Raw genomic sequence first — 24,952 nt, forward strand, 5'->3', positions numbered from 1 at the left:
TTGCTGCTGTGTTTACTGCCTGTGTTGACACATTGCTTCAATTTGTGACAACACGGAGGAAATATCGGACTCTGCGGAAAGTTTCCAATCCCTACCTATAATTACCATTAGCAGAGTTTATGCTAGAACACTTACAGAGAACAACTCATAATCACTGCTTATCTGGAATGACACAGCAACTCATTAGTCACATTTATGTACCTACAATAGGGCTGCTCAATTAATCGAATTTTAATCACGATTACGATCTGGGCTTTCAACGATCATTAAAAACGACTGAGCCGATTATTAGCCCCTCCCTAATTTATCCGCGACACCTTAAAGGCCGGTCCGTGAAAATATTGTCGGGCATAAACCGGTCCGTGGCGCAAAAAAGGGTGGAGACCGCTGATTAAGAGGACCCGAGGGAAGCTCGGAAAGCTAAGCAGAAGTTATTTGGAGAGTGACTGCCGTTGGTTGAAAAGAGAGTTTAAAAAAAAAAAAACTTCAGTGGTGTTGCACACTATTTTATATTATTTTAAAGTCATTGTTAACCCTTTAAAGCCGGTCAGAGCAGCACGCTCCGTTTTGCGTAACTATTTTTAAATCCCTGTAGAATCTGAACCGTGTAAGCTAGCGCAATAATTTGTTTTGCATATGAAACCGGAGGAGTTGTACTTACATCTGATGCCATCAGCTTGTCCTCGGTCACGGTTTCGTTCCACATATAGCTTTGCAAAAATTGCATAAAAAGCGCTTGCAGGAACAAAAACATAATATTCCAGAAACACGCTTTGCCGTTCCTATCACTTCCCACAGTGAAATGATGCACATGCTGTTTTCTTTGCAAATTTGCATCATAGGATTGTTTTTTGTTTTTCCTGCAGTATATAAAAATTGGTGTATCTCCAAAATAAAACTATGAAGACACTCAAAATAAATTTCCTGTGGTGGGAAACTATTTTTTGCAACTTTATTGTATTTAAAGTTTTGAGGGATAAGCCTCTTAAATTTCTCCAAGTAGAAATATATGTAAACAAAACAAAAGCGATTTTCAATTTTTTTTGTAGTTTATTGCACTTTTTTGCAATTTATGTAATTACTATGCACTTAATGCATACATATTATTAAAATATGGGCTATAACAGTTGTATTGATGTATAGCAACTTGAAATGCTCCCACAAATGGCACTACAGCATGTAAAAAAAATAATATAAGCTCTGGTGGACTTGGTTCTATAGTAGGTCTTAAAGGGTTAAATAAATATCGTCAAATAATCGTGATCTCAATTTCAGTGAAAATAATCGTGATTATCATTTTTGCCATAATCGAGCAGCCCTAACCTACAATCATTTATGCATACCTGACTTGCATTGATGATCATGATTGCTTCCTTATGATTTAACAAACCTCAACAAGGCTTAGTAAATTTTTAATACCACAGCATTGTTTGTGTTTCAGGCATAGTGCTTGTTTATCTGTGTTTTCAGATGGCATGGTCCTCTTTGCCTTCTTTGGTTCACATCAACATATTTCTTTGTAGGTATGACAGCTATGGGCGTCTGACTAACATCACCTACCCCACGGGCCGAGTGAGCAGCTACCGTACAGACGCAGACAGCTCGGTCCGTATCCAGACAGAGGGCTCCAACAAAGAAGATATCACCGTCACCACTAACCTGTCAGCTTCTGGCACCTTCTACACACTTATGCAAGGTGAGTCTCTTTTACGGTGGCCGTAAGTAGAGCGGTTTCTTTTTTTAGGGTTTGTTCTGCGAGGTGAAGTCCCAAAAGCTTTAACTTTGCTTATGTCCCTGATATTAATTTATACAGCTGGGACTAGGTACTGTTAGTATTTTTAAGAAACTCTTTCTCATCTACATATATTCTGACTTCCATTACCTTATGTTCTAGTATTTGATTAATCAACAGTGTATCCCCCTTATCTGTACATATAGCACTTGAGATTGTAAACAGATTTTATTACTTACCTTATTTTTGTGAAGGTGTTGCATTCTCCTGATTTAAAAAGGGATGTATTGTAGAGGGCAGTTGCTCAGAAGCCCTAAGGGAAACTGGTGCAAGCTAAGGGACTAGACAAAGAGCATTTTAGAGGTCTCTGTGGACTGTCACTTAAGGATAAGACCTTCTTTGAGCTCAAGCTGCCTGGAAGCTGCCAGGCACTTTCTGGCTCAGCCTCACTGAATATTTTGGGTTGCCACTCTGTAGCCGAATGAGAGTTTAAAAAGAAAAAAAGGGGGGTTATATATAAATAGTGTTTAATAAATAAATAGTCCAGTGATCTGGACATACACAGACATATGTGCATATAATATAAATATTTAGTAAGCATGTTGCATTGCGTTAATTGATTTAATATATGTATTGATTTTGTGCTGTGTTCCTTTCATGCCAGTAAATTACTTTTGAATTTAAAATTGAAACATGACTTTCTGTAGAGTTGCATAGCTTTTGACTTTGTTAAATGTATTTTCTTTTTGATTTGGGCAGTGCAAATCACATTTGCCTTTATCTTTCGACAATAAGGCCGAGGCAGGTGTCTCGGATACAGATGTGAATTAAAAGCAACACTGTCTGGATTGCTCCAGACATGATCAGATTTTAAATCTTATCTGTGGGTTTGAAGACATCCCATCTCAGACTTAGCTATGTTAATATCACTCACAGAGGTGCTTCTCTGTTTTTAATAACATGTGTAGTGCAGCTTGCATTTCACAGAAATGAAACAAATATTGATTTTTCTGTCAAAAAAAATAAACGATAAAACACAGTGCCGGTGGTCCATACAAGATCCTCAAGGTTTTAAAAAAATTGCTGAGAAAGATTCATGAGGAGATAAGGCTGTTTTTGAACACCTCTAGGTGTTTTTGGTATCTGTCTGATATCTATCTGATATTATCTTCACTAAATCTGGAGCAACTTTCAATTTTTTAAAGATGGGTTACGCATACACCCTTCTACTTTCTGTTTCTGAGCATATCCCTTCTTAGACTACTGACCGCAAAGCTGTGTCTGAAACGGGAGATGACACTCTCTGGTTTCTCACTTTTGTTTAACGGAGTGGCCACCTCCATGTTGTGACCTTGTCTTAGGCATCTGCCTGTGAGGAAAGTGGCGCCAGGAAATCTGCTGTTAATTAATTCACTATTGTCTGCTTTGTTAGCTGGGTGATCACATAGCATATGACTGTGCTGCCTTCGAGTTTCTTTCCTGCTCATTTGGCTGTTTTTGTCCCCTCTTCTCAGCAAGCTATCATCACAGTTTTGTGAAACAGATAACTTTTAAGATTTAAGGGATTAAGGGCAGAAGCTTTATAGCTAGAAAAATAATCAGGTGTATTACAAGATAATAAAATATATCCAAATAATAAAAAGTTGCAATTATTTGCTTTTAAAGCTTAAAGATACTGCACATAGAATGCTGTTTATAGAAGAAAAATGCAAGTCTGTTTTACATATAAGCCACTGTGAGCTATTAGGAAATTATAGCAAACCACATTGTTATGGTTTGCTATATTTCATGACAGCCAGTATTTTTCCCCCTTCTATTGCTGAACTGAGTGTGTGTACTACTTTTGCAGCATTTTGAGCTTTGTTGGTCTCTGAGGCCTCTTTTAGGTAGGGTCTGCCCCAGTAGTCTTTGGTCAACCCCTAAAGTGTCCATATGATGTAAAGAGGCAAGGGCCAGTACAAGGTCAGTCATGCCTCTATCTGTTTCTCTTGTCGCAACAGCACAACACATCCTGTGGTGCTTTGTGAAAAAGAAAAAGTTTTTTTTTTTTTTTAAAAAGCCTTTCCCCACACGTTGTGTTTATTGTTGTTCTGCGTCCACAGCAAAGAAATTGTCACAGCCACTTGAACATGACACATGAACGCAAGGAAATTGCAGCGTATGAGTTCGTTTTTTCTGTTAAATGAAGTCAAGTAACTAATGTGCTGGCTGACAAACCATTATTTTTCTATTGTTCATATTGAGAATCACATTCATCCTGGTCCCTGTCAGTCTACTGACAGGAGGTAAGAAGGACACATTCTCTGAATGTATATGAGATGCTCAGTGGAAACATTAGTCATTGGTCTGGAGCTGGAATACAGGCTGCCGTCACCTAGGGACAGTAACAGACAGGCTCAGATCTATCCCTTGTGGGTGAGTGTGTGTAAGTGTGTGTGCACATGCGTGCGTGTGCGTATCTCACCCTGCCTTCTCTGTGGCCACAGGCAAGCCAGCAGCTTTTGATAGTTTTCATTCCTCCATATCCTCCAGGCTGCTGCAACAGCTGTAAAACTTTGCTTTACTGGCACTGTGAAACCTCTCACTATTGATCTTTGTTGTCAGAGACCCACTGCGTTATTGCAGTGGTTCTGTTATATACTGCTGCTAAAGGATTTCTTTTTGCTGAGCAGCCATTTCAGGTCATTATGTTTGCGCCTCACTGACATGGATATTAGATTTAGTCCTCTTGCTTTAGTTACAAGAAGCTATGATTGTTGCTTGCCTTCTAATCATACTCGTTTTTCTCCATCCCATCTCTCCGTCCTTAGATCAAGTTCGGAACAGCTACTTCATTGGTTTGGACGGTTCGCTGCGTCTAGTTTTGGCCAATGGTATGGAGGTGTCGCTGTATACTGAACCCCACCTGCTGGCTGGTACGGTCAACCCCACAGTCAGCAAGAGGAACGTAACCCTGGCTATCGACAACGGCCTTAACCTGGTGGAGTGGAGACAGAGAAAGGAGCAGGCACGTGGCCAAGTTACTGTGTATGGACGCAGATTAAGGGTAAGCATGCTGTCTTGCTAAGAGACACTCATGGTTTTATGCAAGGTTTTTCATCATAGGCTAAATGTCTAGTGTCTTATTTCATATTTTCTCAAATCATCAGCTACAGTCCATGTAGTTATTCTACTACTTCAAATAGGGCAGTATTTATGCCGAAAAACCACAAACTCCAGAAAAAAATCCAAATTCACAAGAAATAAAAGTGTAGCTGCAGATCTAATGGTGTCAGGTTCATTGTGAACTCTATTTTTTTTTTCCTATAGAAGCTGCGACTCAAAAGCTCAGTTGTTTGTTGTGCATAAGTTAAGTTGGCCGCATGACAATACAATGACATGTCAAATTATTATAGTAAATAATTAATAAAGCTCTGTTTTGAGCTCTGTCTCACAGCTATAAATCAGTTAATCATAGGCCATCAGACTCATGGATGTATTACTCAGATTTGACTTTCTGGAACATATGGTATCTTCTCACCCATAGCTGTAGAAGCCCACCCACACACACAATCTGGTACATTTTTTGTAGGCTAATTTTGATCTGAATTTGACATAAGTAGATTAAATAAAGTGATTTCAGTCTGTGTATAGATCCTAACAGAGCAGTACAGTGGTCACAACGACAAAGTCCTGGGTTTGAATCCACTGGCTGGCCTTTCTGTTTCGAATTTACATGTTGTCCCTTTACCTGCATGGCTTCTTTCTCTGTACTTCCCACAGTCCAAAGACATGCGTGTTTGATGAATCAGCTATTCTAAATTGTTCTGTCTCTCTCGCTTTGCTTTAGGTCTGTGATAAATTGGCTGTTCGTCCACAATATACTTTGGCTTTTGCCCCATGACACCTGGAATACGCTCCAAGCGATGCTAAATTACATAAATGGAAAAAAATGGATTGATTAATAGCCTGTAACATATAAAATACTTTCTCGTTAAAATCAAAATTAAGAGTTACTTGTATATTGCATATCAACAGGTCTCCTCTCATAATGCAACAAATTCAAAGTGCTTGTCCATAATGTATGTAGGATTTAGGCATTAACCCGCACAACACTGATTTAAATTGCATCTGGTGGCCTTTATTGTTTTGCCTTGGCTTTGTAAGGCAAATGGCTACTTTGGTTAAGTTGTCTTCCACATTGTCTGTGAGGCAACACAGCTAATGGGAAGGTGCCACTTTGTCTGTCATTGGCTGTTCATGTAATGGCCTTGTCGTCCCTTTGGAAGTGAAAGCTACTAATGTATGTTACAGACAATGGCCCCAGGGGTGAGATAGGAAATGGGAGCAGCCTAATGGCATGAACAGAAGGGATGAACAGAGCTGGAATCATTGGGCGACCTTGAGTGACATGTCAAGTGATATTACGTGGGTGGCTGGGTGAGTGTGTGGCAGTGCGCGGCTGGAGGGAGGGGAGGATCTTGAATACAGTACAGATCCATGGGAACAGGAGTAGAAGAAACAACTATGTGGCTCTGACTTCACAGCTTTTTTTTTTGGTGGAGAAAAGGGAGAGTGTTTATATTTCTGATGTCTTTTTCCCCCACTTTGCTTGACTGTATTTGTTCCTTTGATACAACACGTACGCGTTTTTGTTGTGCTGTGCCTTTCATGTCCTGAGGCTTTTCGTTAATGTACACTAATGAAGAACTCTTGAGCCACTCCACTCTTGCAAGAATCTTCATCCTTTTGAATGTAGTATTGATAGCAATGACAAGATGCTTCTAATGTTTGGCTGTTTGTTCAAAGGAGATACACAAAAAAGAAACCAAAAACATGGAATGGATTATCTTTGATTGCAGCATGACAATAAATAGAACTGTTGCTATTAAAGAAAAATTAATTGGAGTAGTCATAAAACCTGAGAATAGACATTTACATATTTACAGGGACACTTACAGATAGTATTTGATATTGGTTGAGACATCATTGTTATGATCTTGAGTGTAATGTAAAAGTCTCTTTTTTGCTTCTACTCTTTTACTTTCTGTGAGAAATTCATTTTAGAGGTGATGTTCTATTTGAAATAACTCCCCTTGAGTGGGTTTCCATTCTCATGGGAACTTGGAATCACTGTTATGGGACACTTTTTCCTTCTATGCCATGCGACTTTGGCAAACCTTATTCTAGCACTGGGAACTTTTTGTGAAAGACATCAGCTCTCTGCTGCCTGCAGAGATTTAACAAGAGCAGCGGGGATCTTTACTAGTATTCTTTTAAAAAAATAACTAAAAGGTGTAGCCATTTCAATGAAGTGTGACACTTGTTATGACAGTGTTTGAAGGCGAAGGAGACAAAAGAACACGTTCTTATTTCCAGATCCAATGTACGTTCACTCCTTCTGTCTCAGGTCTCAAATAGTTTACGCCACTCCAAATATCCATGGATTTATGCTCCTCATGATTCTGTTGGTTTTACTTAAAGTAATCCTCTCAATTAGGTATCAGTGACAATAATTGCCTCTGGTGTAATTGTCCCTTCACAGATGAGAGACCTAAGCATGCTTTCCTCAATGTGAGATTGAAAAAGTGAGCTTTCTCAGCAATCCCTGTGTGACCTGCTCTGTGGGATGTATCTGGAAAGTAGCCAGAAGCAGCCTTCTGAGGCATTTTAAGATGTTTTTAAGCCTTGCCAAGCATTTTACTAAGCCAAATGATAGCACACCTGAAGAAACACTCTGAAGATTAATAAGAAAAAAAGATCATAAATATTACAGAAACAGAGGTGTAGTTTTAATTACAGCCAGAGACCTCTGAAGACCCATTTTACAAAAAGTTCCAGATGGTGTTTAAAGCAATGCTTTTTTTTGCAGAGATCTGCTCTGACCTGCAATCTAAGCTGTTATCTTCTCTTTGTTTTATTTTTTTTGCTTCTGTAGCTTCTGTTTATGGAGGCTGCTGACAGAGAAACAGAATGCCAGGGCTGCTGCTTGATCTTTTTGGCTAAAGCACAGAAGCTGCCTCATAAAGCCTGCAGTCTTCAGAGCAGTGTTGTTTTGCTCTGAAAGCAAAGGTCACCGTTTTAAGCCTGATACATTCAGAAGAGCTGTGTCACTTAAACAATGTTCAGTCATAAAGGAGATTAACTGATTTTCTTTCTCTTTTCCAATTTACGCAAAGGCAAAATAGAATGAGAGTCATCTGTGCCTGGTAATTCTTCCCAGTAAGCATTAAAAATGAATTTAATGATCAATGTGACTCTAATGTTTCTTGCTTGAATAGGCATACTCGGGCTAAGACACAAACAAAGAAATGTGGTAATTCTTACAATTTCATTACTCCGCTGGCTCCTGCAGTCCTGAGATAGAGCTCCACTTTTGTAATTAAAAGCTATGAAAAGAAGAATATAAAAATAATCACTTTGTGATTAAAGGTCTCCTCCCAATGTTCCACCTCAGAAGAGTAATGCACCAATTCCTCTCAATAATTTCAAACTTTTTAAAGTGTCTATTCCCGTTGGTGAATTTTCTGTAGCTATATAAAGTGTTCCTAACTCCCTGCGTTCCCTCCTATAGGTTCATAACAGAAACCTCCTATCATTGGATTTCGATCGAATCACCAGAACAGAAAAGGTCTACGATGACCACAGGAAGTTTACGTTACGGATCCACTATGACCATGCCGGTCGCCCCACATTGTGGGCACCGAGCAGTCGACTGAATGGAGTCAATGTCACCTACTCTCCTGGAGGCCATGTGGCAGGTATCCAAAGAGGCACAATGTCGGTGCGCATGGAATACGACCAGAACGGCAGAATCACCTCCCAGATATTTGCTGATGGTAAATCTTGGAGCTACACTTATCTTGAGAAGGTACGAATTGGTTGAACTGTAATAATGATTAAATAGTTTAAAGATAAAAAATGTAATATAATATTGGAGGCATGCTCTACAGATAAAGTGTAAAAGGTGTGTTTGTGTAAGAAACTTGTTATGAGATTTTAGACTGGAGTTAAAAGTTAACTTGTAATAATACAGAAGTGTTTGTGTTGCACTATCAGGCTCTGGAATAGATATCAGCCAAAATGTAATTAAAGTGTCTGGTGCATTGAAGACATACTTTGTTACCAAAGTCTGACAGCAAAGTTCAGCCTGAAATAGCTCTGATGAAAAGAACAGAGTGAAATGTCACTTTCTTCTGACTAATTGAAGGCAAGACTGTTTGGGTGAGGTGAGGAGCTGTTACTCTGTAGCTTAGGCATATAATATGAACAGCAGTCAGTCACCTTGTTAATAGTCTTTAGTCATAGCAACCTCTGAGCAATTTCTCGATGCCGCCTGTTGTGACAGCTTTACAACCTCATCATTTATTGGTCTAAGACAGGCACAGATGTAAATTTTAGATTTGCTTAGGTGAGAAAATTTGGCTTCCTACTGTTTGGATTAAAAGATCTGACAAATGAGCAAAATAGAAGCAGCTTGTGAAATCATCTCTTAAGGAAATCTTAATTTCAGTGGAGTATCAGCAACTCTGTGTTCATGATGAAAATTAGATTTGGACTGACACAAACTTGCGTAATATTTATCGCTTTAGACAAATTGCCTGTCATTTTGTGTTATTGGTATTAGACGTTATAACGGTAGCAATTTTCTAATTAATCTCTATCTTGTCTTATTGTGTCAGACATTGTGCTTCTGTAACAGCTTTTAGGACTGTGTGTTTGTGTAACAGAAAATATATCAAAGTGAAGCATTTGAATGCAGTCAGTCTTACAATTTATTAATATAACACAAAAAATCCTCTGTTTCTTCTTCTCATTAGTCCATGGTGCTGCTGCTCTACAGCCAAAGACAGTATATCTTTGAATTTGACAAAAATGATCGGCTCTCCTCTGTGACCATGCCCAACGTAGCACGGCAGACTCTAGAGACCTCCCGCTCCATTGGTTACTACAGAAACACCTACCGGCCCCCTGAAGGTAACGCTTCAGTGCTCCAGGACTACAGTGAGGATGGACAGTTGCTGCAGACCACCTATCTGGGTACAGGCCGCAGGATCATCTACAAATATGGAAAGCTTGCTAAGCTTCTGGAGATTCTCTATGACACCACTCGAATTGGTTTTTCCTATGATGAAGTGGCAGGCATGCTAAAGACCGTCAACTTGCAGAGTGAAGGCTTTACCTGCACCATTCGCTACCGTCAGATTGGTCCACTGATTGACAGGCAGATTTTCAGATTCAGCGAAGAGGGCATGGTGAACGCTAGGTTTGACTATGTGTATGACAACAGTTTCCGCGTCACTAGCATGCAGGCTGTCATAAATGAGAAACCGCTGCCAATTGACTTGTATCGTTACGATGACGTATCTGGCAAAACAGAGCAGTTTGGTAAATTTGGAGTAATCTATTATGACATAAATCAAATTATAACCACAGCAGTGATGACCCACACCAAACACTTTGATGCCTACGGGCGAGTGAAGGAAGTCCAATATGAGATCTTCCGCTCACTCATGTACTGGATGATGGTGCAGTATGACAATATGGGGCGAGTGGTGGCCAAGGAGCTAAAGGTTGGGCCTTATGCCAACACGACACGCTACACATACGAGTACGATGCTGACGGTCAACTTCAAGTGGTCTCCATCAATGACAAGCCTCTGTGGAGGTACAGCTATGACCTTAATGGCAACTTACACCTTCTCAGCCCTGGAAACAGCGCACGCCTCACACCACTACGCTATGACATCAGGGACCGCATTACTCGCTTGGGAGATACTCAGTATAGGATGGATGAGGACGGTTTTCTTAAGCAGCGAGGGAATGACTATTTTGAGTATAATTCTGCTGGCCTGCTTGTTAAAGTGTACAACAAAGTGAGCGGCTGGAGCATTGAATACCGTTACGATGGCCTCGGCAGGAGGGTGTCCAGCAGAAGCAGCAGGGGCCAGCACCTGCAGTTCTTCTATGCTGAGTTGTCCAGCCCCACTAGGGTCACCCATATGTACAATCACTCCAGCTCTGAGATCACCTCACTGTATTATGACCTGCAGGGACATCTGTTTGCCATGGAGCTAAGCAGTGGGGATGAGTTTTACGTGGCGTGTGATAACATAGGCACGCCACTGGCTGTGTTCAGTGGATCAGGCATCATGATCAAGCAGATCCTCCATACGGCTTTTGGAGAAGTTTACCTTGACACCAACCCCAGTTTGCAGCTCATAATAGGCTACCAAGGAGGCCTGTATGAGCCTCTTAGCAAACTGGTCCACATGGGCAGGCGGGATTATGATGTCCTTGCTGGCCGCTGGACAACACCAGACCACGAGATCTGGAAACGTCTCAACAGCAACCACATTGTGCCATTCAACTTGTACATGTTCAAGAATAATAATCCTCTCAGCAATAACGAGGAGATAAAGTGCTACATGACAGGTAAGTTCTTTTAACAGACTTTATATGCTTTATGGCTTTAGAAGATTAAATTTTAAGAAAAAATAAAGCGCAAGTCCACCTAACCTTAGAGGACAGGAAGTTAGCTTCAGTGCAGTTTCGCTGGATTCTACTGATGATCAAACAAAGAGGCATTCATTTTAAGTATCATAACCTTTAAATGAATGTCTTTAAAAAATGTAGGCAATCTGTGGAAACATTGCAAACATAAAGAAAAGGACTTACTGTGGAATTATAACTTTCTATCAGAAAATGATTTGAGTGCAGTCTGCTTCTGTTGATGCTCAAAAGCAAGATTTTCTCTGAATCTTCCTGTAACAATTCTAAGTGAAAGTGAGTAGGACTTAAAATACTTTCAGTTGTATCCAAATAATTGAATATAAATAGAAGTTGACAGTATTTACGTGAGTCCTGCTAAAGCAATCAGTTATGCTTATAACTTGGTTGTGGAGAGCAAGCAAATATTAGCCTTCATTCCTGTGTATGACTGTTGTTGCTTGAAGCGCACAATAGTTATTCCAGGTTTTTCTGTCAAATTTGTTATGTTTTTATTCTTAACAACCTCACACAACTGGAAGAACAGACCCTGCCAGAATTAAATTCAAAAGCAGTGTGTTTGGGAGGATTTTAAGCACTCACTTGCTGGGAAACTGAGGTGTGGAGGGGTTTCGTGTATGTGTGTTCGTGTATACTTGCTTATGTACGTGCCCAGTAGCTATCACTCTGAAAATGCTCAAAGGGAACAATGCTATACGGCCAAGCCCTTTCTGTTGTTTAGCATTCAGGTCCTTTTCCAGAAATATCCTGGTTCTTTGTGGTGGGGAGGGGGTAAATGGCAGTGAAAGCACCTCGGTGGAGAAGGTGAGCACAATGAATCCATACAAACCATACAAATCTTTGTTGGTTGTATCAACCTCTTTTGCCGGAAGGAAAACAACATACTCAGTGAAATCCTTGTGGTTAAACCAAGCAGTAGCTGGATCTCTGTCATAAATGAATGTATAAGTTCTCATGTGTTCATGCTGCATTATATTTACTCCATAATGCCTTTTTGTGGAGGAATAATAATGTGTTTACCTTTTATTCTTTATCCTTTAATAACCTGAAGACAATACCGAGAGACGGAGTAGTCACTTTTTGCAAACACAAAGGCATTCAGCATCATAGTCCACCATTAGGGGCTCAATGGCATTTTAATGCTAAATAGACTGTTAGAAAGATATATTGTAGTGGGTTTGCCTCAATTGTGATTGATAGCAGTGACATTTACATTCCTCTCACTAAATTGCCAGGGTCCTTTCATTGTCCTCAAACAAATTCATATTTAAAAAAGCTTTGTCAGGTGCCACAATGTGGCAGCGGCAATGTGTGAGAGACTTGCACCCCGAGTGTCACAGCAATGATGCTGTCTGTAACAAACACATGGAAGGGCGCGAGAAAGAAATCGATCAGGTTGGACAGGCTTTGCTTCTCTTAAGACCTGTAGCCTTCTCTGTGATATTCATAAAATATGACAGCATGCTATAGGGGACTGCAGCAGCACCTATAACCACAGTGTCGGTGGCTGCTATTAGAAGAACCACATTATCATGATTGGATGTATTTAAATCTCAGACACGTCACTTTCCTCTCTTTCAGCATCTCATTAGAGAGAAATTAATGCAGAGGAGCCCGCTGAGTCTTCAAAATATCTTGTGTTGAAGTCTTGGCTGCCTTGAAATGACACCAAATTACTGAATATAATTATCAGCACAGCAGGCACTCTCAGATGTCACTTGGCATTTCCGTAACCCAACTGCGTGTCATTAGTGTGGCACCTGCAGGAGTGGACACGAATTATCACAACTATCTTGAGTGTTTAGCATAGCTTTCCACTATCACAAACAAATCAAGCGGTCTGGCCGAGGTAGGAGCGTTTCATGGAAACAGTCTCGCCCACAAAATGTCAACTGTTCAGATTCAACAAATTAATTCTCACAGTTCTTCACAGTTCCTCTGAAGCCACAAACGATTGTGTCTACTAATAGAATATGTATATCATTTGTTTTGACCCTTCCCCCGCAGATGTGAACAGCTGGTTGGTGACCTTTGGCTTCCAACTGTACAACGTTATCCCCGGCTACCGCAAACCAAGCACAGAGGCCATGGAGCCATCCTACGAATTAGTTCGCACCCAGATCAAGACGCAGGAATGGGATAGCACCAAGGTAGTCATCCTTACTTATCCCACTTTTCATCTTACCTCGGATCGCTTTCTACTTCTGCCCCTCTCCTTTCCAACATCATTAGCAAATGGGCAGAGTCTATGTAGCCAGACTCCCAAAGGAGCTGGCAGCTATCAGGCCAAAACATCGCCCGGTATGCTGGTTGCTTCCCTAGTCCTCATCTTGGGGAATGGGGTCAGGCTAAATAGCTCTTGTAATTGTCCTGCCATTAGGAAAATTCACTCTCCCTTTCTTCTACCACTGGCCATTGATTTCATCTCAGCCTTACACTGTTAGCCAAGGTCTGAGAAGTAGTAGACATGCTTTGATTCTCGCTTTTATCAGGCCTTTTAAGTTGCCCCCAACTCACCTGAATTATTGAACAGGCCACTGTTGTTCTTGGGTTTGGTTACAGCTAGACTAGTGAATGCCACCCATCAAGAGGGAAGATTCATGTTGCATTACACTCTGGCTGCAACCTTAACATAGCCGGTATTGGTTAGAATGTCTTCTCATCTATTTGTAAGTCTAAAAGCTACTGGGGTGATGGAAGATTCTCTGATCTGACCAGCAGACTAATAAACATGGATACACAAAAAACTGGCAAAAACCCCCACTGTTACTATAAACTGTCATGCAGTATTTAGCTCTTAACAACTTATAAATGTCTGAGTGATGTTTTAGTTGGTGTCCCATTTATTTCAGAATTTATCCATCAATATTTATTCTATGACACTAAAGGTGAAGATTTTCAAAATTACTGTGAATAGAAACAAATGCAAATTTGTGATTTGCAAATGAATAGTTGATAAGTGCTCCTGCTCTCATGAGTCCTTTAAAAGTATTTGTAATCAAAAAATGAATTATCTCAGGCATTTCAGCAACACTTTAGTCAATTACACTGGAAATGAAATACTTATTCCTATTGTAATGTTACACATCATATATGCGTAGTGTAAATCTATAACAATCCCAGTTATTTCTTCATCTAACGTAAACTGTTTTGAAAGGGTTGTTGTCAGAACCCCTGGGACTAACTCGTGCATAAAGCTTGTGGCTAACATTCCACAAAGAAACCTCTGAACTCTCCAAAGGTGCCAATCTATAAATGAGCAACAAAAGACACTGCAGGTATTTCAGTGCCTAAGTGTAGATCCGCGGGGATCTGAGGGAATTGCGTTGTAGATTACAGATGATAAATGCAACACTCTTTCAGAAACACAAATGCACTTCTGATTGCTTTAACTGCTAAGAAAATCAGACATCTGGTGGCTTAAATTTTTTACCATCGGTTTCTCAAAAACACTCTTAGAAGGATAGAAGGACTTTCAATATGCTAAAATTAAATTAGTCATATATGAGACTATATTCAGCTCATCTATGTTTACTTCCCTCTGAAGTATTAAACATAAGTAGGTCCATTTTATTAATAATATAACTGAAAGGACATGTTTTATCTACAGACTCAGCCTTTCAATTACATATTCAAAAATACCCATAACAGACTTTAGTATATCTTTAAATAGAAAGTATGCCTTGATTGCAAGATTGTGTGAAGGAGTTTTGCCTTCAGCACACCTCTGAATATGTACTATAAATAATATGTAAGGAAGGTTTGAGATAATTAGTTGTTTTCCTGTGTATGTTGAAGCGTGTTATTCTTATCTAGAATTCCTGCTTCCAAAATGGTATTCTTAGGCGTTTAATGCATTTGATCCCCACTGCAGATGGACACACCGACCCAATTAGGTGCAGTGCAACTTTAAAACAGTACATGCTATGTGTTGTACAAATGGCTTTTTTAAAACTTTATTTTATTCATGCCTGCCTTTCTATCTTGTTCCATTTAAGCCCCTATTTCACCATGCTGCTGAATCCACCACAGATTGAAAAATGCTGTGAGGGGGCCAGAGAGATGAGCTGTGTGCTGCACAAGGCTTGATCTTTCATTTCGGCTCGTACTGGAGGCTGATTGCACAGCATGCTATGTGAATGATGCCTCTCTGGGAGTGTCCTGGGAGGCTGCTTTAGTAAAGTGGAGGACATTGCCCCCTGTTCCTCTTCTGCCCTGGGACAGCTGACCGTGTCACATACTGGCACGGTAAACAAACATGGAGTGGCATGGTGTGAAGCGTACCCCCAGGCAATGATTCCCTGGGGGCCCTACAGTACAGCTGCCCCCACCCCCGTTTTTGTTTCCTCTTGAAGCAGGTTGTGGTGTCACATGAAAGAACAGGCAGATATGCCGGTCACTGCAGCCTGCTCTTCATTTCTCAGCCCCACCCAGTCTTCCAACCCTTAGCCATCCTTTAACAAAAGCACAGAGAGACGGAATTAGAAACTGTCAGGGAAACTTTAGATGTGACTGGTTGACAAAAATTCCTCAGGATGTTCACAACCTCTTATCTTAGGCGATGGCAAGAAGGCGCGATGCTTGAGAGCTTTTTTTTCTGCTGCTTAGATACTGTGGTGTTGGCTGGCTTCCATTTAATTTCATTCTCCTCTTTTTAACATGCTTCTTTCTTCCTGACAAATATCTCTTGTCAAGTAGCATTAGGACAAAGTATTAATTTTGGCTGAAAGCAGTATGGTATGTACACATTTGTAAACCCTTAAGGAACAATATACACTAGTTACCAGCAGATTCCCGTTTCATATTTGGCACAGCATGACTGTTTCACCCTTTTTCAAAATATCATGCCTGTCATAAATGATCAGGGAGATTTGCATTTGCTGACAAACACCTCTGCCCCTACCTTAACTATGTGTCAAGGTAGGGGCAGCTGCGATGCTTTGAAGCTGCATCATTCACAGCATCAAAGCATTATGGATTTATGTGCCAATAATAAAGGCATTTTCATTGTTATTTTCAACATGTAACATTATAAAGATGTCTAATTAAAAAAGAAGGAATGCACACGCACCCGCTCACAAGGTATATATATATATATATAGTGTACATTGTAGTGTATACTTTACACTTTATTTAGTGTCAAATGTTCCTCACGTTAATATAAAAAGAATCGCTCATGCTGTGTAGTCACAGCACTGAGTTTGAAATGTTTGAAGTGTTAATGAAGCAGTATGAATCTCAGATTTGAAAAGGATGTATCTGAAATCCGACTGTGCTCCTTATTCCACATGCAAAGTAGGATAAGGATAAAGATTACAAATCAAAATGTGAAGCAATCACAAGTGAATATTTGGGAAATATCCGCAAGAACGATTTCAAACAAGCTCTTCCTCAGCGAATGAGCAAAAATATATATTTGAGTGTATGAAGCTGTTGCGGGGGCTGCGTAACTTAACAGTATTGTCTTTGTGGTTTTTTTGCAGTCTTTGCTGGGTGTTCAGTGTGAAGTTCAGAGGCAGCTGAAGGCCTTTGTAAAACTGGAACGTTTTGGCCAGATCTACAGAGCCAAAAGTGCTGGATGCCCTCAGACGGAAGATAAAAAGATCTTTGCTTCTGGTGGCTCAATCTTTGGCAAGGGGGTCAAATTTGCTATCAGAGATGGTCGCATCAGCGCTGACATCATCAGCTTGGCCAATGAAGATGGCCGTCGCATGGCTGCAGTTCTGAACGATGCATTCTACCTTGAAAACCTCCACTTCACTATCATGGGAATGGATACCCACTATTTTGTCAAACTGGGCTCAGTGGAGGGAGATCTGGCCCTTATTGGTATGACAGTGGGCCGACGTACACTAGAGAATGGCGTCAATGTCACAGTGTCTCAGGTCAACACTGTTGTCAATGGCAGGACTAGGCGCATTACTGACATTCAGCTACAGTATGGTGCTCTGTGTCTGAATACTCGTTATGGCAGTAGCGTGGATGAGGAGAAAGCCCGTGTGTTGGAGCTGGCTCGGCAGAGAGCTGTCGCCCAAGCTTGGGCCCGAGAGCGCCAGAGACTGAGGGATGGAGAAGAGGGCTCACGAACCTGGACTGAAGGAGAGAAGCAGCAGCTCCTAGGTTCAGGGAAGGTGCAAGGCTACGATGGATATTACATGGTTTCAGTTGACCAATACCCTGAGCTGGCAGACAGTGTCAACAACATTCATTTCATGAGACAGAGTGAAATGGGCCGAAGGTGACATGAACACGAGGCTCTCGAGTGACTGACTCAGATGTAGGACATGGGACTTCTTGCCAAAGACAGTTGTGTACATGACCACATGTTTTTTTTCTTTGACTGTGCTCAACTTGGTTTTTAATATACTGAAAAAAGAAAACAACATGGTTGCAATCAGTTGCACTGTATTAATAGAAGAGTGCCCTTCTCCTTTTGAAGATTCTTTAACAGTCTTTGCTCTCCAAGTGCGGCTGCTAGAGGATGAAAATTTGTGATGTCTTGTGACTCCATTTCCTCATCCCTGTTGGTGATTCTGTTCAAAGGAATCCAAGAGGAGTATTGGTAATGCATTATGTTCACTGGATCACTCTGCTGACAGACTTGCAGATTGTTATTCACAAGCTTGCTCTATTCTGCCTTTTTCTGCGCCTCAGCCAAGGAGATTCCTTCTCTTTTAATCACTTCTTTTTTATACTTGAAACCGTCATAGCCCCAGTCATCCATAAATAATGAGAGAGATTTCTGTTGGCGGTAGAGCCCTTCATCAGAACCCAGCTGAACTTGTCAAAGCACCTTCATTTGTGTGATGTCTTGTAATTTTTTAAAGAGGAAGCTCGATACTCATTTGTGGTCTTAGCTTGGAAGGCTTCGGTGCACCGTGACTGTGCATGTTGGCCTTTTTTATGAACTTTAAAATTAGCAAAACTGCTTAATTAAGCTTAAATTGTATGTGGTGGAGCCAACAAAGGGATGTGAGGTCACTTTTTTTTATTTGGTGTGTATTTTATTTTATAACCAGACTTTTTTTTTTCTCTATGAACAAAATGAAAAGCGAATAAATTCTTCTCTGCTTCTTTTGACTGTGGTCAAACAACTCGATTATAAAAACAGAGAAAAGCCAACCCTGTGAGAAAATACTGTGGAATTAATGTCTGTATTAAACTACAAAAGGTATTTTACAGGAATGGTTTGGGGTTATCTTTTAGTTTTGTTTTATAAATAGCTATATGAATTAACAGTATAACAAATGTGAATTTTAAAAAAATGTGAACTGTTGTCCCTTTTATTGTTAATTGTTGTACTTGAACAACGCTTAAGGGTGTTTGAACACATGGAATAAACTATGAAAGGTGGTTTAGTTAAATCAATTACTGTGTTTTTCATCAGACCACATGCATTTTACTGATCTCGGTTGCATATGAAAGGCTCTTTTTGTTTATCAGTGATCTTAAGTCAGTATTCCTCATCACAATGTCCAGTCACATAAAGCTCGGGATAAAAATACTTTATAAAAGTGAGGCTACAAAGAGGGTCAGTGACTAATCTCATCAGTGATACACGGTACATTAACATATTGGCTGTTGAGATAGATGGGCTTTGCGTTGTGTTGTGGGTGAGATGAAAGATACAAATTGCCTTTGCCCAAAGGGCTGCCTGCAGGTCAGCTTTGAAAGTGCTTTCATTCTCCAGGATAGGGCTCCGCTTGGTCCCATGGCTGGCTGAAATGCATTAGACCTGCAGGTGTACTACTTCCCGTTTACAGACTAAAGGTCGTCTATACATGGCAACCTTGAAAATAACTCTCGTGATCACATTTTAACTCCCATGCATCTCCCTCGGTGGGCAATGCAAGGGACAACTTAATGTTTCTTTATCTGAAAACGGACGCAGAGTCAAGACTATTTTGGAAATCGTGATACTGATTTAAATTCAGTTAGTTGTTGAACTATGCCAAGCCACTACACACTCTTGACTTGCTAATTTTCCCACAAAACATTTGAACATGTTCGTGTGACGAGAGCATGATTGAGTGTCTCAATCTGTACAAGTGAAAAAGTGAAAAGGACATGGGTGGGGGTTTTTTTCCTGCTCCTGGTCGATTCATTTACATTTTTCAAAAAACAAAAATAAAAACTATATATGTATGTTCTACATAATATGAATGATGGATATTTGCATTGTGGAATATTGCACTGAGAATTGTTGCGTCAGAAGACTGTATCTTTTTCTAAAGTTGACTCATTTCGAGTTTTGGTTTGTTCTCAACACTGTGTTTTTAGCGCTTCTATTTGACTGTGTAAATATGAGGACATCAAAGTGAGCTGTAAATAAAATGCAAATGTAGATACCTCTTAGAGCTACATCAGTGACCCTGTGTAGTCTTAAGGTAGAAAAAAAAATAAAGGGAATATTTTGTGTTTATTTTTTGCGTTTGTTTTATACACAGTCTATTGTGGATGATATTATCTATCGCTGCATCTCAAACCACAGCACACTTATGTTACCTTCCCTTATATTCATGTTCCTACCACCTCGGACTGTGAAGATTTTCATATCTACATTACACCTTGGTACATTACACAAATGTTAATTCTCACCCTGCTACACATTTCACAAGCCTTTAATGAGGCTAATTTGATGCATTATGATAATGAAATATAGTTCGCCGTGTGCCGTTATTTAGTGAAACACGCTCTGCCACCTGTTTAGACATTGAACTTATTAAATTCTCACATGGACTGAACATGTGGCTGAATCACCAGTATATCAAGTGCAGTCTATTAATATCAACTTTTCTGCAGTGAATGTGTTTAACTGGCATAAGACGAGCAAGCCTCGAGGGATGCAGTGCAAAACTTGACTATTAATTAACCTGTCAAAGTTGAGGACCAATCCTTTGATATCACAAAAGCCACCAGGAGACTGTTTTTAAACTTGATAACTTTGTTGAAGTAAGTGCAGCTCAGGGGATAATCCTGTTAGCAGGCAGGGTGGTGCGGGAGTTAGCTGCTAGTATGTGGTGGCAGCGAGGGAACCTAGAACATTTACACTCTCTGCAGGCAGAGCTGAGCTCGCTGCCCAGAAGAAAGCAACATGGCCCGTTTGACGTAAGCAGGCCGAATTTTCACATTTGTTCTTATTCACTTAGCATTGATGTGAGTCAAGGAAAGTGCTGATCTCTCTGTATGGAGGCCTAGCATCACAAGAAATGATCACACTCTGATGATTGCTTCACCTAGTCTGACCAAAAGGAAATTTCAAATCTGTGACTCTCATTTTTCTTGAGACAGTCTGAGCCTTGAGCCTCACATGCCTTTGGCAAAGAGGATTTCTTTACAGGGAACAGAGAGTCCTGCTAGCAGAGAGCACGTGCAGTCAGAGTGTCCTTTAATTCATAGAACCTTATTCTTTGGTAGAATCATAATAACAGCACTTTGACCTCCACAATAATTGCTACAACACACCTCAATGATGGATGAGTCGATTTTTTCTAAACTAAAAATTTATCTGTAAAGTTAATACTGATGCCAAGAGCAACTGTGGCTACCTTACTATGTGGCTAAAAAATTAAAGTAAAAAAAAGGCTGAAGAAAACAGCAGACTATGTGCCAGCAGTAAGGACTGAATTACTGCTGATACTGATGAATAGCCTCGTTAAAACCTTACAAATTTGCTGTTGCCATTTGTGTGGCAGGGTGTACAGAATCTGCACTTTAAATCAATTAAAGCTATATATCTGATGGCAGCAAATATGAAAAATGATCTTTTGATATTAGTACAACTCAGATCCAACACGATATCAGTGTCTGTTTTAAAATGTGCACACAAAAGCTTGCGTTAATCAAACAAAGAAACATCATTTCAGCTCCTTTTGTTGACATGTTTCCTTTGTGCTCTTCCTTTGTGCCTTTGTTGTCAACAGCTGGATGGGCAGGAACTATATTTGTAAGATGGGTCTCCACCATTGCTTGGGGATGTAGCCAAAATGTGGATTTGATCCCACTTTACATCTACCACTGCTTCTTTGACCAACCAAGAACACAGCTGTGATTTTTGCATGACGTTAATATCACTGTAACCAGTGGAGGAAAAGCATTTCTCTAAAACTCATCCATGAACTGCTGTATTTCTCATTACCTATGCTGAGTTCTATCTTCACATTGCTTTCACACTTCATCTGTTTTCCTCTCACTGATAATTTTACCACTCTGGACCTGAGTTGGATAAACACTGCCAAAGGTATTTCCTGTTAAAATCAGTAAAAGGTTGATTCATACTGAGGACCAGCCATCCATTCCCTCAATGAATCAGTTTCTTAGTCTGAAAACAACTACAAAAATGAAACACCTGCTGTCTGTTGTTTTCTTTTGCCTGTCAGTCTCAGGTGCTGTTATTACATGACAGACAGCTGCATCTATTTTGTTCAGATCGGCAATGTAGTTGGCAAAGAGCACCACCTTTCCATGACTGGCTACACTTGTTCAAGTTTTCCCAACATCCATAAAATAATGTTGGTATGATGGTCCACATCTGCTGTGTAGCCCCATAACACCATATGCCTGACTGAACAGGACTGCCTCTTATTCTGTCTTTAATCATTCAGGTCCACATTCCCTTCTCTACCAGTTATGCAAATGGTGGACCAATCATAAAAATTAATGGGGCAAGAAATGGTAAACCAACTGGCCATAGAGAGGTGAGACTGAATTGTCCTCAAGGTTTAGGTCTCATGTGAATGCCCACCTTGATGACAAAACACAGCAGCAGCAGAAGTAGACAGCGAAGTTGAACTCTGGAAATAAGAAAGACATGATGGTTTTCAACGTGTCATATTTCCACGGGTCAACCAAAGGCCATTGTTGCCTCTCATGCTGCAAAGGGAAATGGAAAATGTGCAGTACTAGCACCCTAAACAGTACAGTGCTGCATTCTTGTAATATGAGAAGCATTATTCTCTTAAAATGAGGCTAAAGAGCCCTGTAAGATAGCTTTTACTGCCCTACTCTAGGGCAACATAACCTAACATTCTGACTTTTGAACTAGTGTAAATGACTCATAACACAGCTTTTGGTATTGAAGTCATTTTGACGGAGGCACACATAGCCAAGACAATTGATAACCTGTGAGGTGGAGCAATATCAAAGCTGGTCCTCTCAAAGTCAATGCTCTATGTGGGGTTTCTTAGTGGGAGCACAGTGACTGCAGAGTGTTAAAATTAGATGCTGTTACCGCTGCATGTATTAAAGAGAGAAATGTATTTGCATATCTTAGAAAATGCTTTACTTTTTCTGAAAAATTATATAATGTAAGTCAGTTGTGCTATTTTATGTATTTTCTCATTGGGAAAATACTAAGATTATGTCACTTCTCCATTTCATCCTGACCTTCATGGATTATGAGTCAATGCTGTAAGAAATGAATCCTGTCAGCATAAGATGAAACTCTTGTATTTCTGCTTTAGAAATGTTTGCTGCTGTTTGGTTGATGTATACTGGACTTCAGGATCTTTGTGGACTCACTGGAGGCGGAAGCCACAGCTGCGTCCGCCATCTCCCATCACATTTCCCCTGACAGGTGTGAACAAAGGACCCAAAGAAATGTCACTGCAGCATTTTAAGTCACTCGGACACCGCTTGCATTCAGGAATGAAACTGCCTTGGCACATTATGCAAATCATATTGACAGCATAACTAATGCTTTTATTAGGCTAATTATGCCTGAGGTCAAATCTGTCCGTAGCACAGGATCAGGACACACTCAAACCCAGTGTCTGGAAGCAGTTTGGTTGACTGAAAGGTTAGCAAATGCTTAATGTTTTAAGACAGCTTATCATGTAGTACTTTATATCCATGAAAAAATAGTTGTTATTGATTTTTGTCTATGACGTGAGCACCAGCAATGATCAGTCAGAGGCTCTCCTCTCCTTTTCGTTTAGTAGGACCGCGGGGATAAAAAGTAAAGGCAACGGTATGAAAAGTGTTTTTAAAAAGTTTCATGAACGTAGGATGCGAACATTTCTCTGCGAGATATTTTAGAGCGTCCAGAGAACCAGCTCTCTCTCATCATATAAATGTGCGTTGAAACTGAGAACATGTTAATCATAGGCAGATGCAACGAGAAACCAGAAAGGCAATGTAATTTTCATTCTCGGTGGAGATAATCTGCCGTCAGGGCTGAAACAAGGCTTATGTATATTTAATAGGATTGAGCTGCTGCAAAACATTTAGTGGCACAGACGTATTAAAAATATATAAAGCTGTAGAAAAGGTTGCATATTCTTTAAATGAGTCAGCTCTCTTTTGGTCAGTAGGTTATGTTAGTATATCAGTGTTGAAATCCTTTTTCTAAAACCTCTGATGCTTCTTTCAATATACTTTGGAAGCATGTGCTTTTTTGAGATGGCTGAAAAACACATGAAGGCTTTAGAGTTACAATTTATCAAAGAAACAACAGACCTGTTTATTGACAAAAAGCTGAGGACTGGAGCTGTTTGAATTTAGCTTGTGCAAGCTTTAGTTGCTTTAGTCAGAGGTGGGAATTTTATACCTGCCACTCAGTGAAGAGTTAGTTAGGTTCTAGTTAGTAGCAATCTCTAGCTTCAGACAGCTTTTTAACAAACGCTTTGCTAACCTTATTGACACTTTTTTAAGTGCATGGTCTGTATGGCACCCACACATGAACAGTTTGTATTAAATGAAATGTAAGTCAACAAATGCAAGAAACATCTGCATACTACTGGATCAAGAAATCGTTAAATATTAGAGATAGTGATTCGTAGAAATTGTTTTGCACTTTCCACAGGACAATAGAGGTTCTCAGCAAATGATGCCTCTCTTATTAAAAAGAACAAAAATAGCAACACGCAGAAATCAGATGTTTTGTTTCCTATGTTTGTTTTTGAAAGTAGGATTGTGTGCATTGCTGTCTGAAATATAAAGCCTGAAGTCAGCCTGACAGAATTGTTTTGGTTACAGATTTGTTGGGCCCATTACGAATACTATTATGTAGATCAGCCTTGGGAGATTTATTTCCACGTTGTGCATTTGAATTGTGTGACACCAGGCCTCTCATTTCATTTACCACACAAAAAAGCCTGCCAGTCCAACTTTAAGGTTGTGGAAATTAGACAGTCTTGTTCTCTTTCATATTTTTTTTCTATCGACTTTTCTTAAAATGTAGATCGTGTAAAATTGCTGAGCCCCTTCCACAGCCGCACACAGACCATACACGCAACCATTTTGCAGGGAAAAAGAATGAAAACAATATTACTATTTCTGTCAGGGGAAAAATGTTTTTAACCTCAGGATTTTCAATCGCTTTCTTTTTGAAAGATCTTTTTGAAATATTTTGAAGGATGCCTGTGTGTGGCATACTCAACACTGTTTAGATTTGAAACAGAAAGGCCACACACACACTCGGACAAATACACAAACACACACGCACGGAAGCACAGTTTTTATGTTTCTATGTGGAGTTTTTAGAGACCGCTTATCGGAGCAGCTTTGTATTCCTTCAGTTTCCATCACTATCATCACTGTAGCTACTAAACAACATGTGTAAACATAAATAACATATTTACTTTAATAAAATGTCGCTGAAAAATATCAACCAGATATAAATACATAGACATAGATTTTGTCTCCAGTTAATCAGCTGTGAAGAAAAACAATAATAGTTCAATAAAAATATCTCTTTACTTTTCGTGGGATAAGTGATGCTGTCAAAAACTA

The 24,952-nt window shown here is 39.9% G+C and overlaps 1 protein-coding gene across 3 annotated transcripts in view; it reads left to right on the top strand.

Annotated features, from left to right (window-relative positions):
• Positions 1 to 17,463, top strand: part of tenm4 (teneurin transmembrane protein 4) — a 112,589-nt gene extending 95,126 nt beyond the window's left edge. For all 3 annotated transcript variants that reach the window (XM_085370026.1, XM_085370027.1, XM_085370028.1), the window contains 6 exons: positions 1,524 to 1,696; positions 4,543 to 4,778; positions 8,286 to 8,582; positions 9,532 to 11,146; positions 13,229 to 13,371; positions 16,705 to 17,463. In XM_085370026.1, coding sequence (XP_085226152.1) covers positions 1,524 to 1,696; positions 4,543 to 4,778; positions 8,286 to 8,582; positions 9,532 to 11,146; positions 13,229 to 13,371; positions 16,705 to 17,463 — 3,223 coding nt within the window. The remainder of the gene's footprint in view (positions 1 to 1,523; positions 1,697 to 4,542; positions 4,779 to 8,285; positions 8,583 to 9,531; positions 11,147 to 13,228; positions 13,372 to 16,704) is intronic.
• Positions 17,464 to 24,952: the final 7,489 nt, after the last annotated feature.

Source organism: Diplotaxodon limnothrissa, linkage group LG14 (genome assembly GCF_057381915.1).
Source record: "Diplotaxodon limnothrissa isolate DT_005_m linkage group LG14, D_limnothrissa_male_GT1.1, whole genome shotgun sequence".
NCBI lineage: Eukaryota > Metazoa > Chordata > Actinopteri > Cichliformes > Cichlidae > Diplotaxodon > Diplotaxodon limnothrissa.